Source organism: Micromesistius poutassou (genome assembly GCF_964030765.1).
Source record: "Micromesistius poutassou genome assembly, chromosome: 20".
In the NCBI taxonomy this organism is placed as follows: Eukaryota; Metazoa; Chordata; class Actinopteri; order Gadiformes; family Gadidae; genus Micromesistius; species Micromesistius poutassou.
The window spans coordinates 11,469,451-11,485,787 of NC_140290.1; the positions used below are offsets into that span (position 1 = coordinate 11,469,451).

The 16,337-nt window shown below is 48.4% G+C and overlaps 1 protein-coding gene across 1 annotated transcript in view; it reads right to left on the reverse strand.

The window, feature by feature from the left end:
- Positions 1-2,047: 2,047 nt before the first annotated feature.
- The window catches only part of angpt2b (angiopoietin 2b), a gene marked incomplete at both ends in the record, with an annotated part of 22,438 nt that continues 8,148 nt past the window's right edge, over positions 2,048-16,337 (reverse strand). Inside the window, 6 exons of the mRNA XM_084484361.1 lie at positions 2,048-2,208; positions 3,251-3,381; positions 9,351-9,517; positions 11,795-11,896; positions 14,595-14,719; positions 15,061-15,293. Of these exons, the coding sequence (XP_084340487.1) occupies positions 2,048-2,208; positions 3,251-3,381; positions 9,351-9,517; positions 11,795-11,896; positions 14,595-14,719; positions 15,061-15,293 (919 nt within the window). The remainder of the gene's footprint in view (positions 2,209-3,250; positions 3,382-9,350; positions 9,518-11,794; positions 11,897-14,594; positions 14,720-15,060; positions 15,294-16,337) is intronic.

Below are 16,337 nucleotides of genomic sequence, written 5' to 3' on the forward strand. Positions count from 1 at the left end.
ATCATAACCCCTGGGTAAATTAAAGACACTGATGCAGACAGTAGGCAGGGGACAAGACCTTAACTGCGGTCCCTCCATCACTCTCTGCTCCCTGGCAGTCACTGCTCCATAATTCTCTTTTTTCATCCCTCTGCATCTTTCCATCAATCTGTCTATCTTAGCGTTGCCTGATGAATTCCCAGTGAAGTTAAAGGCTCTGGCGGAGCAGAAACTCACCCCACACCACACACAAACACACACACACACACACACACACACACACACACACACACACACACACACACACACACACACACACACACACACACACACACACACACACAAACAAACACACATAACACAAATAACACACATAACACACAAACTCCCAGCCTGCTTTCTGTCTCTCAAATGTGCCCTGTCCTCCACACCCACTAATACTAGTAATAATAATCATAATACCATTTAAAAATTGTACATAAAATAAGGGGCTGAATGGAGAACTGGAGGGGGGAGGCCTGACCCAGAGAAGATGGCTGCTCCACTGGACTGGAACACAACCATTTGAGCTGGCTGCTAATGCTCGCCGGTTCAGCCAGCGGCCCGGAGAGAGAGTGCTCTGTAACCTGCCCTCTCCTAACCCGGACCCCCCAACACACTGTGATTCATCACCCCATCTTCACCCCCAAGGTCACAAGAAACCCCATTAGCCAAGGGGTCAGGGAATATACCCGGTTGGTTGCACACTTTTGGTGTGTATTGGTGTGTGTACGTGTGTGTATGTGTTGGTCGGTCAGTTTTTCGGTGTCTACTGCATTCGGCGTGCTGCTAGGAGACTGCATTCAATATCCCACATTAGCTGCCGGGGAACTTTGACAGTTGAAGCCGATCTGTGAATTTCCTTCTCATTCTTCTTTTGAATTATGAATGTGTATATTGTCTGGGTTCAAACATTGGTTTGTGCCTTTGTCGCCTCATAGATCATTAGAAACCGCTGAAAGCAATAACATCAAGAGGAGTATAAGATTTCTTTCAGAGAAGGGAAAATGGGTTATTTAATGCCATGAAAAAAAAAGATATTCGAGGACAGATCAGGAAAAAAAGCAACACTTCCGTAACTCTCCCGCTTGAAAGCGAATCGTAAGTTTGCATGATCTCCGATGAACCACCAAGAGCCCCTCAGACTTTAATGAAGAAGCAGCATGTTGTCCATTTGCCGATGACTCACGCTTATTATCCCACACGGTGGACTCACAAGCCGTGCCCGATTCACGGAGGCAGGCACATGGGTCCATTGTTGCATGGGATAAACCCATCCTGTTGCCAATGGGTCTCCAGGCACCGAGTGGTTCTCAATGAGTCATCGGACCAAGTGCGCAAGACGGCCTCGTTTTTTCTCATTTCTTTTACTCCGATTAATTTCAGGACTTGCCTGCAGGTTGTGTTAGAAAGTAGCACTTTTATTTATTCCAAAGAAGGCATTTTAAGGCATGGTTTTATACAGATTCATTTTTTAGTTTGAGGTCTAGCTGGGGCGGAATTGATTTGAAAATGCAACTTTGAAAAGATACATCAAGGAAAGATGGTCCTTTAAATGGAAAGTTAAAAAAATAAGCATTTTGCCAAGAATGTACGCTGCAATAGGAAAATAATCTACGAATAAGAAAAATGACCAACACAAATGTTTGAAAATAAAAACTCAAAAAATACAATCTAATAATAATATCTTACTAGCTAATGAGCTCAATGGTTTTTAATAATTTTGCAATAATTTTTAAAAATATTTTCCTCAATTATAAAAGATATTTCCTTTCTGCCACTCCGTCTTTTGAGTACATTTCCATTTCTCCCCTGGAACTCCGGAACATCATTCTGTTTAAGTCATTAGACAGGAATCACAAGTGTCCCAATGTCCGTTCTGAGGCTCTGCCTTCAAATAGTCTCCCGTTGGGGGCTGTGTTCCATTTTAACCATTCATCTTACCACAACCAAGCCCACCTCACCTTACACACACACACACACACACACACACACACACACACACAAATTTAACAGAATGTTCCCGGTTCTACAGGTTTGCCGGGCGCACCATCATGGTTGTCATGGTGGCCATCAGCGTGGGACCCTTCCAGTAGTACCACTTGATGCCGTTGTAGCGGACGACGGTGGAGGAGGCGGGGTAGTACATCCCATTCAGGTTAGATGGACCGCAGGCCTCAAACCACCAGCCTGAAACCAAGGGGGGGGGGGGGGGGCAGGGGTCAGGATCATAGGCGTAGATTTTAGGGGGGACGCAGGGGACGTGTCCCCCCCAATATTTAGAAAAGGTAGAATTCTCTCCCTCAAAAAAATGTATATATTGTTTTAGAAGGTTGTAAAAAGAGGTAATGAAAAACATTTTGGGGGGCTCAAAACATTTATATTTTTCTAACCTGTAAATACGTTTCCCAATCATTTCAGACACCCCTATCGTGGACCATACCATCTTAACCCTGCCGCACAGTCACATTACTCTCGCTTACACTTGGTCGATGGACCAGGTCCGGTCAGGTTAGGAGTCGTGGTCTTTATACGGTCTATGGTTGCGGGTGCAGACAGTGACAAGACAGTGACACCAACCTAACAGGTTGGTGTCTGCATTAGTGTCCCATTAACTGTATAGAGGTGACACCATAAAGTATACAAGTTAATGCCCGACGAGGTGTCCAATTACCAGTAATTAATGGACGAACTATCACTAAGTAAATTTCCTATACATAGTAAAGAAATTCCTGGCATGAATTAATTCAGGAAAGGCACAAATTGTTGAATAAAAATTCACCAGAATGCAGGACGCTCTCTGGGGGGGAACCCCCAGACCCCCCGCTGAAAAATTGTCCCACCCAAATGTTGAATCCAAACCTACGCCCTTGGTCAGGATCAACACATGTCTGACGTGCAGCTTATTTAAATTGGATTCAGATGGAGGGGGCAATGGTCAGGATGTTTCACTCCAAGCTGAAAAGTACTGGGTTAATACCCCCTCCTCCCACTCTTACCTGCAGCCCCCCTTTACTCCCCTACCTGCTCATCACAGATGGATATGTCTAACGATATACTGTAAGTTGCTTTAAAAAAGTCTCTGCTGAAAGACGAAATATAATCTATAAGTGCTGGCAGATGCGATGAGATGCCCTCTGGGGTCGTTAGCGTCAAAGAATGAGAAGTAATGGGTCGAAGTGTGATTAAGTGAGGGTTAGGTGAGGTAAGGCGCGTCTCCTCGTCTCCTTACCCCCAGAGGCGATCTGCGCACACTGGCAGGTGCAGCCATCGTTGTCCCTGTCCTTGGTGCTGAAGGCCGTGCCGGAGTGAGTGAGGCTGCTGGTGCGGCCCGCTGTGCCGCTGAACCCTTGGGCATGGAGGCTGTAAAATAAAGCCCCACCCCCCAACAAAAGAAAAAGTGGCATTAAAGTTGGATGAAAAACTTGTCACCTAACAAAGTGAAGCTGCCATCGAACGGCGGGATCTAAGCCGGAGCCCAGCGGGACGGGGTTGCTATGCAACAATGATTAAGGAGTGTGAGACGAAACCACCATTCTTTCTTCATTATCCCCGCATCACTCTTTTTTGGGGGGTAGGAAATGGATGATTTATCTCAAAGAATTCCTAAAGGTACAAGCTGTTTATTGTTGCAGGGTGTGTGTGAGTGTCAATCTGTTTGAGAGTGCGTATGTGCGTCTATGCGTCTGTGAGTGTGCATGTGTGTGTGTGCGTGTGTGCGGTGCATGACTGTGCCAGTCCAGGTTTGAAGGGGGAGTTCACGAGGTCAACACTGCACAACACTGTCGCTCACCCCGTCGTTCTGAGTGCTTAGCATCAGTCCCCCCCCCCCCCCCCCCCCCCCCACCCCACAGAGATTTTGACCTTATCCGCAGCCCCCCGGAGCATGCTGTCTGGGATGACTAGACGGATCTGCTCCCACACCGCCACCTCCCCCCGCCCCCCCCCCCCCCCCCCCCCGCCAGCTATGAAGTTCAGAGAGCATTGACCGCTAAACTCCCGGACTGTAAACAGACGGCGTGTGCGTCTCTGCGCCACTTATGTGGGAGAGAGGAGGAGGTGCTCGTGGCTTATAGAGGCCGCGGGGTCGGGGAGGGGGCGACGCTTGTAGAATTGTCGGTGGTAGTTGCTGTGATGGTGTGGAACACAGTTTCGAAGATGTCTGTGCATGCCAGCTTGCCAGGAATAGTGGTATGAGCTAGCGTATAGCTCAATGTCAATACAAACCGACGCGATGGCTATGCCTCATGGCCTGCCATGTTTTTGACTATCTTGTTTGTGAAAGGTTCAGGTTTTCCCCACACAGATGAGACTCCCCAGCCTTATTGTACGGTGCAGATGTTTCCTAAAATGTATCATCCTATGCTGATTGAATAAAGTGGTGCTCTTGGTTGAGGACCTCCGTGGATGCTACTGGGAGGCCAGCTAACTAGCGAGAGGGAGACAGGGAGAGGGAGAGGGAGAGGGAGGGAGAGACAGACAGACAGACAGACAGACAGACAGACAGACAGAGAGAGAGGTTGCATGGACCACAGGCCTCTGGTGCAATGGGTGAAGTTCAAAAGCCAGGATTGCAGCAGCACCCTGATGAAACTGGCACATACTTAGCTCTTAAAGATATACACACTCACACACACACACACACACACACACTCCGTAAAAGCTTCGTAAAAGGATGACGACTGACTGAACAGGTGGCCTACCTAAGACACAGAGGGAATGGAGAACGATAGTTATGATATTATAACTCTAGTTCTATGATTGTAGGTGTAGCCGTCTAGGCTTCGCCTTATGGGCTTGTCCCGTGCGTGTAAATGAAAATTTCAAACTGAAAATTTCAACTATGCACCAATCAAAGTGGGCACCGGCCACATTTCCCACGGCACTGTGTATATAAGGCGTTCGTCCTCCACGCCAGAGCCCCTGGACATGTCTAACATGTAGAAACGGACAAAGGGGTCGGGGGAAGACCAAGACACAGCCCCACAGATGTCTACGGCCATGCCCTGCGTCGCGTGAGCTTTAACGGCCAAAGGTGGTGCTAAGCCCTACTGAGAGTAGGCTAAGCAAATATCCTCACATGTCCAGTGCGAAAACTCAGACCAGTTATTAGAGAGAGCGCGGCCCCTGCCAGCGTCGCTATAACACACAGCTGCTGTGTGGAGCGGAACATGGGGCGTGGGGCGGAACGTCGGCCACGCGGCCGAACGTTTCACATTCGGCCGCGTGCCCGAGCCCCACGTTCGGCCCGAACCGGGCACAGGAGATGCAACTCCGCCTCTGCCTCACTGCCTAGAATGAGGCAGGGGGTGAAAATATTTAAGCACAATATCCCTCGACCGGAAAGAACTGTTAATGTTCTTTGGGAGGAACGCAGGGTTAGGGTCTGAGCAGCGCAAAAGAGCTGTCCTCGTTAAGCATCAAGCAGCTCGAGCTGACAGACAGAGCGGTCAACTCGCCGGCCCGCTTGGCAGAAACCAAGGCCAATAAGAGCACCTGCTGCATAAGCCTTGATAGTGGAAAAGGCCAAACCTTTCTCCAATAAATTCTGCAGAAAAGCAAGCACGCTTCCCACCTCGCATAGAGATGCGACAGCGTGGTTCCTGTCACACCACTTAGAGAAAGCGCACCACTTCGCCGCATAGAGGGAAGAAGTCGAGGGTGCACGAGTGCTCTGGATAGTGCTTGATAACTGCCTCAGGCAAACCCTTGCCCTGCAGGATCAACCTCTCAGGAGCCACTGTCACTGGTGCACTGTCCCGTGGGCTTGTGAAAGCGCATCCGATCTGAACGGCACCTGCCACGGTGCCGTCCATGAGAGCGCCGCCAGTTCTGGAAACCACAGAGCTGAGTGGTTCTCCGGAGCCACTAGAATGAGGGACAGTCCTTCCTTTCTGACCCATTCCAGAAGAGGAAGGATCAGCTGGAGTGGGGGGAACGCATACAAGAGAACCTGCGGCCAAGGTGCGTGTGCCAACGCATCCACCCCTAGCGGGGGAAGATCCCGAGGATTGAGAGAGAACCACCATCTGCAGTGTGTGTTCTCTCTGGACGCGAACAGGTCCACCTGAGCCGTCCCGAACTTCCGCCAGATCAGTCTGACAATGTCAGGATGTAACCGCCACTCGTCTCGGCGGGGACCGCCGCGAGCCATGAGGTCCGCCCCGAAGTTCTGGGCACCCGCGATAGCCTGGTCTCCACCAAACCCATAAAGGGTGGGGGACGGTGAGTGAATTATATGGGGTGGCCCCATCTCAGCGTATTGTCCAACCAAGATGGTAGAACGCATCGCTCTCGCCAACACGCATAGCGGTTGGAGAGGGGGCGTGCTGACAGCTGAGGAGCGCTGTTCAGGAATAACTGGTATTCCTCGACCCCTACCGCCTCCACACAGAGTGTGAACCAAGGGGGGCATTCCCTGAAAGGGAGGGGGCTCAGAGAGCGTGGTAGACGTTACAGAGTCAGCCGCTGTACAAACAGCGAGCTGTCTAGATGCCGCGCTCGTGCCTGCTGAGCAGACAGCGAGCCGTCTAGCCGTTTCACTCGTGCCCGATGAACAAGCAGCGAGTTGTCTAGCCGCCACGCTAGAATCGTTGCGTTGTCCGCTGGCTGTATTCACAGCGTGCAGAGACATCCCACCACCGTCCACAGAATGTAGGAGGGAGGTAGAAGGGATACTGACGGGGTCCAGGAGACTGGAATATGTAGCCGCAGCCCAGTGTAATGAATCTCCAGCCCGCTTATGAAGCTCAAAGGGACGCTGCCTAGAAGCGGACGTGCCCGAGACTAACACGCCGTGGGGGCGTCTCAGGTAGAGGGAACAATGTCGGGAACTAGGAGACTGGAACACGCGTCCGTATCTACGGCCCCGTGTAACGAGTCTCCACCCCTCTCATGAAGCTCAAAGGGACGCCGCTTCATAGAAGCAAGTGAACCAGCGGCTATACTAACACATCGTCCGACAGCCACCCTACAGCCGTCAGACTGAGGGGAGGGAAGAGGCAGCTTAAAGGAATGCACAACAAGTGTAGGATGTTGTTGGCCTAAAGGAAAATGCTCTTTTGGACGGATGTACCTTTTTATCTTTATTGTTGTTAACATAGGGGAAAGAAAAACTGGGAGCCAGCCTGCGGTTAGGCTTCTGGTTCCGTTGTGCTGGTCACTCCGGCACCGCGGTGTGAGAGAGCCATATCGCCCGTTGGATCATTGTCGACCAAGCCATATGCCGGCCGGTCGAAACGGCTATCGGTTGGCAGAGCTGAAGGATGGCGCTGGAAAAGCGGGACACGTCAACCATCTTGTGGCCTCCTCCGGGCCATACGCCTCCCTGCCAGCCAACAAGGAGACCAGGGCAGAGGAGAACAGGGCGATGTTGTTGACCGCCGCCGCAGATTGCGAGGCATAGACGAACACCTTGTCCGTCAGGCCGACAATCTGCCTCTGGAGGCGGTCAGGGGGCAGCGGCTTCTCATTAGGACGCCATCCGGCGCCTGGACAGAGAAGCGCTGCCAGGGGGGGCTCCAGGTGAGGGATCCCCCTCGCCTGAGTGTCAGCCCACCCCTCCATGTTGGTGAAGTCAGTGAATGCCTTCACCGGAGCCTTCAGCGTCGAGGGGTCTCCTCCTGCAGTGGTGAAGAAGTGCTGAACAGGCGGGAACAGCGGACACTGGGTAGCCCGCCTTGAAGAGGACTGCCCTGCATGTCATCCGACATGCAGGCGGGAGGCGGGGCTGGCATGGCGATGCCCTTAATGGCCGCCGCTTCACCCATTATATCTCAGAAGAGATCAGCCATCCGGCGTGGCTTCTCGCTAGGGACGACCGTGGAGGTGGAGGCCCTGGAGCGAGAAAACCCAGACGCTGAGTCGGAGAAGATGTCATCTCGGTCGTCGTCGACGTCGATGTCTTCCTCTTCCTCGTCCTCGATATCGGGGACTCCGGCCTTGAAGAGGTCAATGGCATCGGAGAGCTCCACCGAAGGCGAGAAAAAGATGTGCCTGGAGAGGCGTTGCCTCTTCAGGCAACGCATGGCAAGCTGCGCCGGAGGCGGGGTTGGCTATAGCAGCCACGGCGTGTTCCACGCCGAGGCAGCGGAAGCACGCCAGGTGCTGGTCACCCGGCGCCAGAGAACCGGGGAAGGAGGAGCAGGATGACCCTGAAGGGAGCCTAGCTCCGGAAAAGGCGCCCTGGACTGGCCCTGAAAAGGGCAGTTTTTGTGGCGGCTCGCCTACGCCGCTTCCACCAGGTTGTTCATCAGAACTCTTCATTGTAGGTAGGTCTCTTGCTGATCGATCAGTAGCTGAAAGAAAAGGGAGGACGAACGGCGGTGTGCACCGCCTTATATACACAGTGCCATGGGAAATGTGGGCGGTGCCCATGTTGATTGGTGCATAGTTGAAATTTTCTGTGCGCGCGAGCACGCGCACGGAACAAGCCCATAAGGCGAAGCCTACATGAAATAGAACAACACACACGTACAACTTTGTTGGAACTGACTTAACTGACTTAACTGACTGCCCACTGATTATGTCAATAGAGAGGGAGCAAGCACTCGCACGCAATGAGTAGACCTCATCTCATTCTGTGAGAATCTTTTGGTTAAACAACATTTTTGGTGAAGGTTTTTGCTCACTTTGAAGCATCCTCCTCTGCCTCAAGATTTTTTATTATTTATTTGACTTTTTATATTTGTTTAATACATATAGATTCCCGAGTAGCAATGGGTTTCCATGACTCAAGAGTTTCATGGCAGTTTGTTGGTAATGGTGGGTGTTTTTCTTTTATCCTGTTCCTGTGTAAGGGTCCACCCACAAGGATTTGCAGGGGCAGCAGCACGATAATGGAAATAAAATGAAGGTAGATTGGAGCAGCAGCCTGCCTTTCTATTAACTCATATATCTGAGTGACAGTTTGGTCGTAGGATTGAGCTTGTAAATAAACTATTGGATAATAGCTTCTTGTTTGCCCCGGGTCACAGTGCTCTACTTTATATTGAGGTTTATTATCTAAATCTAATTATTTATTGCAAGATGGTAATTGTAGTGTGGTTAACCTACTCTCATAATTCTGATGATAAGCAATCACTTACACAATTAAATAACAGCACCAATAATTATGCTGAAAAACATAATAACACGGCAAATAATAGTAACCCACAATACAGCATAATCAAACCCGTAATATTCATTCCAATCATACCGTTTGCCCCTCTGTGTTGTTTACTTTCTACACTTCAAGTGAAGTTTATAGAATTGAAAAAGAAAAAGAGTCAAAGAAATTTCATCCGTCTGTATTGGTCAATTATGAAAAGTGAAAAGTGAAAGTGAAAAGTGACCTGTAGTTGGCGTCCTCAGCGTCCACGTGGAAGTGGTCGTAATGGGAGAACACCTCGCTGCCATCGCGGTCCCTCAGCCGCACCTGCAGGCTGTAGTCCTGGGAGCTGGTCAGCTGATGGATGATGTCATTCCCCAGCCAGTGCTCTCCAGACGGATCTCCAAAGCCCTGGGGGTGTGGCCGCCGAGCGGGAAAGGGGAGACCCCAAAGAAAAAAGAAGAAAATTATAAAAAAAAGGTCTGATTCACGTTAATGACGCCTTTACTTTTGTTACCCAGCAGCCCACAGGGAGTGTCACCACTCCGTCTTCTAAATCAAAGAGAGGGACGTGATTGCATTCGAGTAAAAAGCTCAGCACTGTTCAGCTGCCTTATCAAAGAGGAAATATTGCAGACGTGAAATATTTAACAATTATTGAGGTGGGCCAGTGTGTTGAATTGAGGCGGCCACAAATTGAGATGTGGGTGGATGTGTAGAGCTCCATCTGTGTAGCGGTTTGTGTCCATGTTCGAGAGAGGGTCAAGCTTTTAGGACACTTATATATATATATATATATAATGCGTGTGTGTGTGTGTGTGTGTGTGTGTGTGGAGCTGTGTTGAGCACCTGGCCAGCGATTGATTTTGATGTCCCCGTCATAGTATAATACCACAGTGTGTGGTGAATTTATTTTACAACATCGCTCATAGAGATAACACACCCCACTCATTTCTACAACTCTTAGACCAAAATGCATTTTCTTGAAAACACGTTCTCTCTAGAGCTGTTTGTCTGTTCTGGGCTACTATAGAACAATCGCAGTTCAACATGGCGGCCTACGTGGAAGAGGACCAAGCCCCCATGTAGATATAAAGGGCTTGAATTAACGAAGACAAAACTATTCTTCTTCTTGGGATTATAGACTAATTAAAACATACTTATGAACGTTATATTCAGAAACAGTATATTTTAACAAACCTTTATTCTCTTGGGTTTCTTGTTATGGTGGCAAAGTCTAAAAGAGATTAATGCCCGCTAATACAGACACATTCTTCAACTTCACTTAGGATTCAGTTAGGATTCATCAAGGCAAGGTGATATGTAATTAAATTCATATAATGAGAATAACATTTTAAAAAGTTGAGTTTGGTTCCCTTGAGTCTGAGGGCAAAGTTAAACAATGTTATATCGTATTGAAGTACAAAGAAACTGAACAAATGGAACAATATCAAATGGAATCAGATACAGTCTTTGAAGGGAGTGATTAGCTGCATAGAGTCAATTCCGCAATTGAAATGAAGCGTGTCACTCCGTGGTAATACAAATGAATAAAGACAAGTCTATTTGCAGAGACAAGCATGAGAGGTGATGGAAAACAATTCCAATTTGCAGATTAAGCTGCCTTTGTATTAAGCAATCTATCATGTAAGTCAGGGGTCTCATCTATCCTGAGTGTAAAATGTTTGTTGTTTGTCACGTTTAATCACTGCGGCTTGATTTAAATAGCATGTGTCTTGAGGGTCAAGGAAAGCGCTTATGCACATAAACACTGACATGGTGCCATCTACACAAGAATGTACCCCATCCACTTCTCCAAAACCCCTAAACAAATAGCATATTGAAGATATGGATTTATAGAGTCCTATGAATCTGTTTTATTTCTCTCTATCCTACCCTCCCTCATGTGCTCTCACTCAATCGCTCTCTCCGTGCCAAGCCATACGAGTTCATCAAAAATCATTTAAATTTAAATTTCAATCACAAAAACCCCAGGCAAACCGCATTCATTAGCACGTTGGGCCAATTGAATTTGAGTCTTAATTGTTTCTTCTCTTTCTTTTGTCGGTTGCACACAAGAGTTGGAGTCGATTGACGGATCATATCACGTCTCACCAGCACTGAGGCACGCATGGGGGGCAAATATACTGCACTGCTGCGGCAAGTCTGGCACACTGTTGCATAACACGGCACCAAAGGGTGTTTTTGTGGTCAGATCGAGGACTGGCCCAAGGATGAGAGACTCATGTGTACTGCAATGTTATTTGTTGTCAGAACTTGTTGCTTAGGGCTCATCTTTCATAACCACTCATATTTTTACTACAATTTTCCAGAGAGATAGCAGCAGAGAGAGAGGGTGATAGAGAAGGGTAGAGAGGCCAATTGGGACTTGGATGATGGATAAAAGGCTCCATGGATCAGGGAAATGCAGAATGTGTGTGTGTGTGTGTGTGTGTGTGTGTGTGTGTGTGTTGATGTGTGGGTGTTTGACAGAGAGTGGGAGAGAGAGCAGGTGCAATAACCTGCAGGTTGGGACGGGGACGGGGACGGGGGGGGGGAGCAGTCAGATACAACAAGCACACGGCCATCTAAAGATCCCCCACCCCACCCGGCTATACCAGGCTGTACAGAAACACTGAACAGTGAACTCGGCTGGGGGGGCAGCACATGGGTACAGCACAATCGTACCGTCTTGTAGTCCCTCCATTCGCGGTGGAAGTCCACCGAGCCGTTCCGCCGGTGCTGCAGCACGGTCCACCCCCCACCGCGGGTCTGCATGTCACAGAACACCTGCCGAGAGAACCAGAGGAGGGGAGAGGGGGGACAGGGGGGAGAGGGGGAATGGGGGACGGGGGGAGGGGGACAGGGGGCTTACTGATTGGGTTTGCTTCAGTTGAACGGGTTCAGTTGTAGAGACAGTGACTGAGTTCGAGTTCACAGAGAAGGGGGGGCGGGGGGTCATGAGGAGAAGAAAAAGAGCGGCATGATAGCAAAGAAAATGTGAAACCTGCAAATACAGAAGAAGATGGTGGCATCAGTGGATGCAGAGGAAGTGTGGAAAGAGATGACGTTTTTACACCTGGAGGGAACAAGGCGGTTGAAAGATGCCTCAGAGAGAGAGAGAGAGAGAGAGAGAGAGAGAGAGAGAGAGAGAGAGAGAGAGAGAGAGAGGGGGGTGGGGTAGAGGTGGGGTAGAGGAGGGGAGGGGAAGGATGTTATGGGGTGTCACATGATCAAGGCGAGATGAGAAAATAAACATGTCAGTGTGCTCCGTTATCAAAGACTCTTGTTGGACGGCTATTTTCATTTACATTTTTTTACAGCCCAAGCATGCACGCGCACAAAAATAATGATGCACACTTACTGGCACATAGACACTCGCATTCCGCACCAACACACGCAACAAATAATTTTTATTGGCTTTGTCATGGCGTGACATCATTTTTAAAGAGTTCCTTGCGGATATGTAGATGTGAGATCTCTCACCATGGGGTGTGTCTGTTAAAGCAATATTTTGTCATTGTCATATTTTTGGCATTATCATTGTTGTATTTTATTGGTTTTCTGCTAACTGGATTTTGTTACTGCCGTATTTTCAATTCACACAACTCATTTTGTCCAAACAGCCAATGGCTCAGCCCAAAGGTAATGCAACTTTGACGAAAAAAAATGTAATGTTTGTTACCAGTAGTTTTCTGATGAAATGTTTGCTTCTGTATTCTGCTGAATGTTGTAAGATAATATTTTTGTCAGATAAAAATCTCTAGACCGGAAGCACCGATAAACCAGGGAAAACACCCCCTCGTTCCTCACGAAAGATAATCTGATTTAAGACTTAATAACTAGCTTAATGCAAGCACATGGTTTGCGTTAGAGACGGCCTCTGTGGAGACTGTTGACTATTGTAATAAAATAGTTAATCTTTCGATTTTCAAGTTGAGATAGCAATCATTAGAAGACCGGTTGCGTTGGCGTCAACATTCGGTGGACACATTGACTTGAGGGGGTTGCTAAGATACCAGAATACCGCACCCACCCACCCCCACAACTCCTGATTGATTCCAGTTGTGTTCTCAGAATAACTGCAGAGTGGACTTTAAAATGGATGATTGTGGGTGTTCAGTATAGGTCTTCTGGGATTCCAATCATTTTGCTTTCGTAACTCGCTATCTTCTGCTAGGGGAAAAATAATGCCAAATGAGTTGGAGTTATGAAATAAGGGCCAGAATAGGACATTGTTAATCAGGGTCAGACCGTGGATCTGAATTCTGATGTGCTGTGTTATTATTTTGTACATTAGGGAGTGAGTCCTACAGCTCTCAATACAACGTATTGAATACTGATTTGGAGCGGATAAATATTTATTATACCTTTACCACAATTTATTGATGACAATCATTTATGAGCAAAATCCTGACCACTTGGGTATTATATGACTTGTTTTTTATGGCCTCCGGCAGTTTCATTAGGCTTTAGGGTTCTTTTTCTAAGTAGTTTTATGTAGCCACGTTTATAATTGTTTTAACGACTCAGTTTTGCATTCATCAATCTAAAAAGGGAAATCTGTCTCGGCTCTTTTCTCTTTCTCATTCATGCGCTCCTAATGAAGGAAATATAAATTTCAAATTGGAAGTGCATGCTTGTCCCTTGTCCAACTAAATAAAACCGACACACCAAATATAAAAAAGATGCCGATTTTAATCTGCACCACATTATTACAACCTCCTGTTTTTTGCCAGCTGCAGTGAAATAAAATGGCAGGCACTGAAGGCAGAAAACACAGTTGGAGAGCACTGACATCTATCGCAATCTGTACAGCCCGTGTCTGGCAGGAAACGCACGGCTCCAATGCCAAACTACTGGCTCATTTGACCCAGAGGAAATGAGAAGAACCAGGGAGGGAGGGAGGGTGGGAGGAAAGAGGCAGTTGTAACAGCCGGCCAGTGGTGCAGTGACTAGGCAACCTGTTATTTTGCTCACATTAGTTTGTTTGGGAAAGCTCACAGATCTGACCACATGTCTGCGTGTCTTGATTGAGGAAATCTCATAGGCTAGCGGTCAAGTTAATGATAGCGAGTGACTTTTGGCTGGCTAAGCTATATGTTCCAGCATTTTCCTCCACACATACTCTGGCTGAATCCAGAGCCCTGTGGGGCCTGACGGGCCCGTCGCTTGTAATGCTAGCTTCCACAAAAAGAAGGCATGACATTTCAATCGACGACTGTGCCCGGAAAAGTTTGGAGAATGTCATTGCACGAATCGTTTGTCTCAGTTCAACGATGCCCGTAATAATAATAATGAAGCTTCTGAATGTCACAGTGGATAAGGTTGGACACTGCAGCCGGTATCACTATGAATCAATATCAGTAATATGAAGGAAGGCTACGTACTTAATATCGGCAATAACAAAATGTGTCGCAACAATGCCTAGAATGTATGTGATATTTAGAGGAAGAGGCCATTGAATTCATGTGTAACCTTACAGCACCTTGACGCTTTTGGTGGAGTTTGGGAGGCGGATGCTGTATATCCCGTTGTCTTTCACTCCGGAACGCAGGATGTCTGCACAGTCTCTGAAACTGGCCTGCTCCTCTTTGGCCGTCGTGGAGATCTCTGTGAATACACTTTCAGATGAGCACCTGCTTTTTATAAATAAGACCGAGAGCTCGAGTTGGCGTCAGGCAATGAACTTGGTCACCTTTGAACTTTGCATACGTCATCAAACATGTGCTTTACCGGCAAAAAAAAATAGACTCAGTCGTACTGATATTTCAGCACAAAAGAATCACTAGGCAAGGGTGCTGAGAGTGACTGGGTATACAATTTCAGTGTCAACATCTAACCACCATCTGATCTCTGATGAGCTGTCTTGAAAAAATCCCTTCCCATGCCACTTTGACTACGTGTGTCTGCTGAGTGTGTCCGCTCCAATCTCCCCCTGGGAGAGGCCGTACCGTTGCAGTGGTTGACCATGGCCAGCAGCTGCTGAACAGAGTTGGTGAGCAGGGCCTGCTGCCTCTGCAGCATGGAGCTGTTGGCCGTGGAGCCGTCCACCTCCCCCTGGAGCTGGCCCACTAGCCGGCTCTGCCTGTCCAGGAGCTCCTGCAGCTGCTGCTTCTCCTGCTGGAGCCCCTGGAGCTCCCTGCCGTAGCGGGACTCCAGCGCAGAGAACCGCTGCTCCAGGAAACTGAGAGGGCGGGGTAGTCCAAGGACATCAGTGGAGGAGAGGAAGGGCAGAGAAGGAGAGGCGGAGAGGAGATGTGACACGAGATCTTCTTAGCTCAACCTTGTTTGGGGTTGCTGTTTTGGGCTAGGGTTGTGTTAGGTTAGGGTGAGGGCTTGTGTTGGGGTTGGAGCTAGGATGAGGGGCAATGGTTATGGGTTAGGTTTGTGTTATGGGGTAGGGGTTTGGGTTTGGGTTTGAGCTAGGGTGAGGGCCAAGAGTTATGGCTTCAGTTTGTGTTAGAGCTAGGGTTAGGGGCAAGGGTTATGGGCTTTAGTCAGAGTTGCAGCAAAGAATAGGGCAAGGGTTTTGGTTAGAGTGAGGGCTACAGTTGGAGTGAGAGTTAGGGACAAGGCAAGGGTTTGGATAAGAGCTAGGGCTAGAGTGAGGGCTAAGGTTGGTGTTATAGCTAGCTTTATGTTATGGCTGGGGTTGAAAGTGGATGTTAGGCAAATAGAAGTAAGATTTAGTGGCCCTCATGTGTGTGATGATGGATGATATATAGACCTTAGAATAGAGTAGAGACCCGCTGGGGTACACATACACCAGTACAGCTGAGACCATCACAGGTAGGCAACCTGTAATGCCCCTCCATGACAGCCATAATTCAACAAGCTGACAGTCGCCTGTGTGTGTGTGTGTTTGTGTGTGTGTGTGTGTGTGTGTGTGTGTGTGTGTGTGTGTGTGTGTGTGTGTGTGTGTGTGTGTGTGTGTGTGTGTGTGTGTGTGCGTGGGCATGTGTGTGTGTCTGTACGTGCGTCTGTGCTTGTGTGTGTGTGCTGGTACGTGGGTGTGTGTGTGTGTGTGTGTTTTGGTACATGTGTGGGTCTGTGTGCATGGGTACGTGTGTGTGTGTGTGTGTGTGTTGTAATTTTGGTTCTTGTCTGTTTGCTCCACACCCTCAGCACCAAATGAACATCATAAATCTTTGGGCAAGATCTTTATGGGCTTGACTCACAGCTCTGGGGTTACTTTTGAATCAACTCCAGCCACCCGCGTTGAACAAGC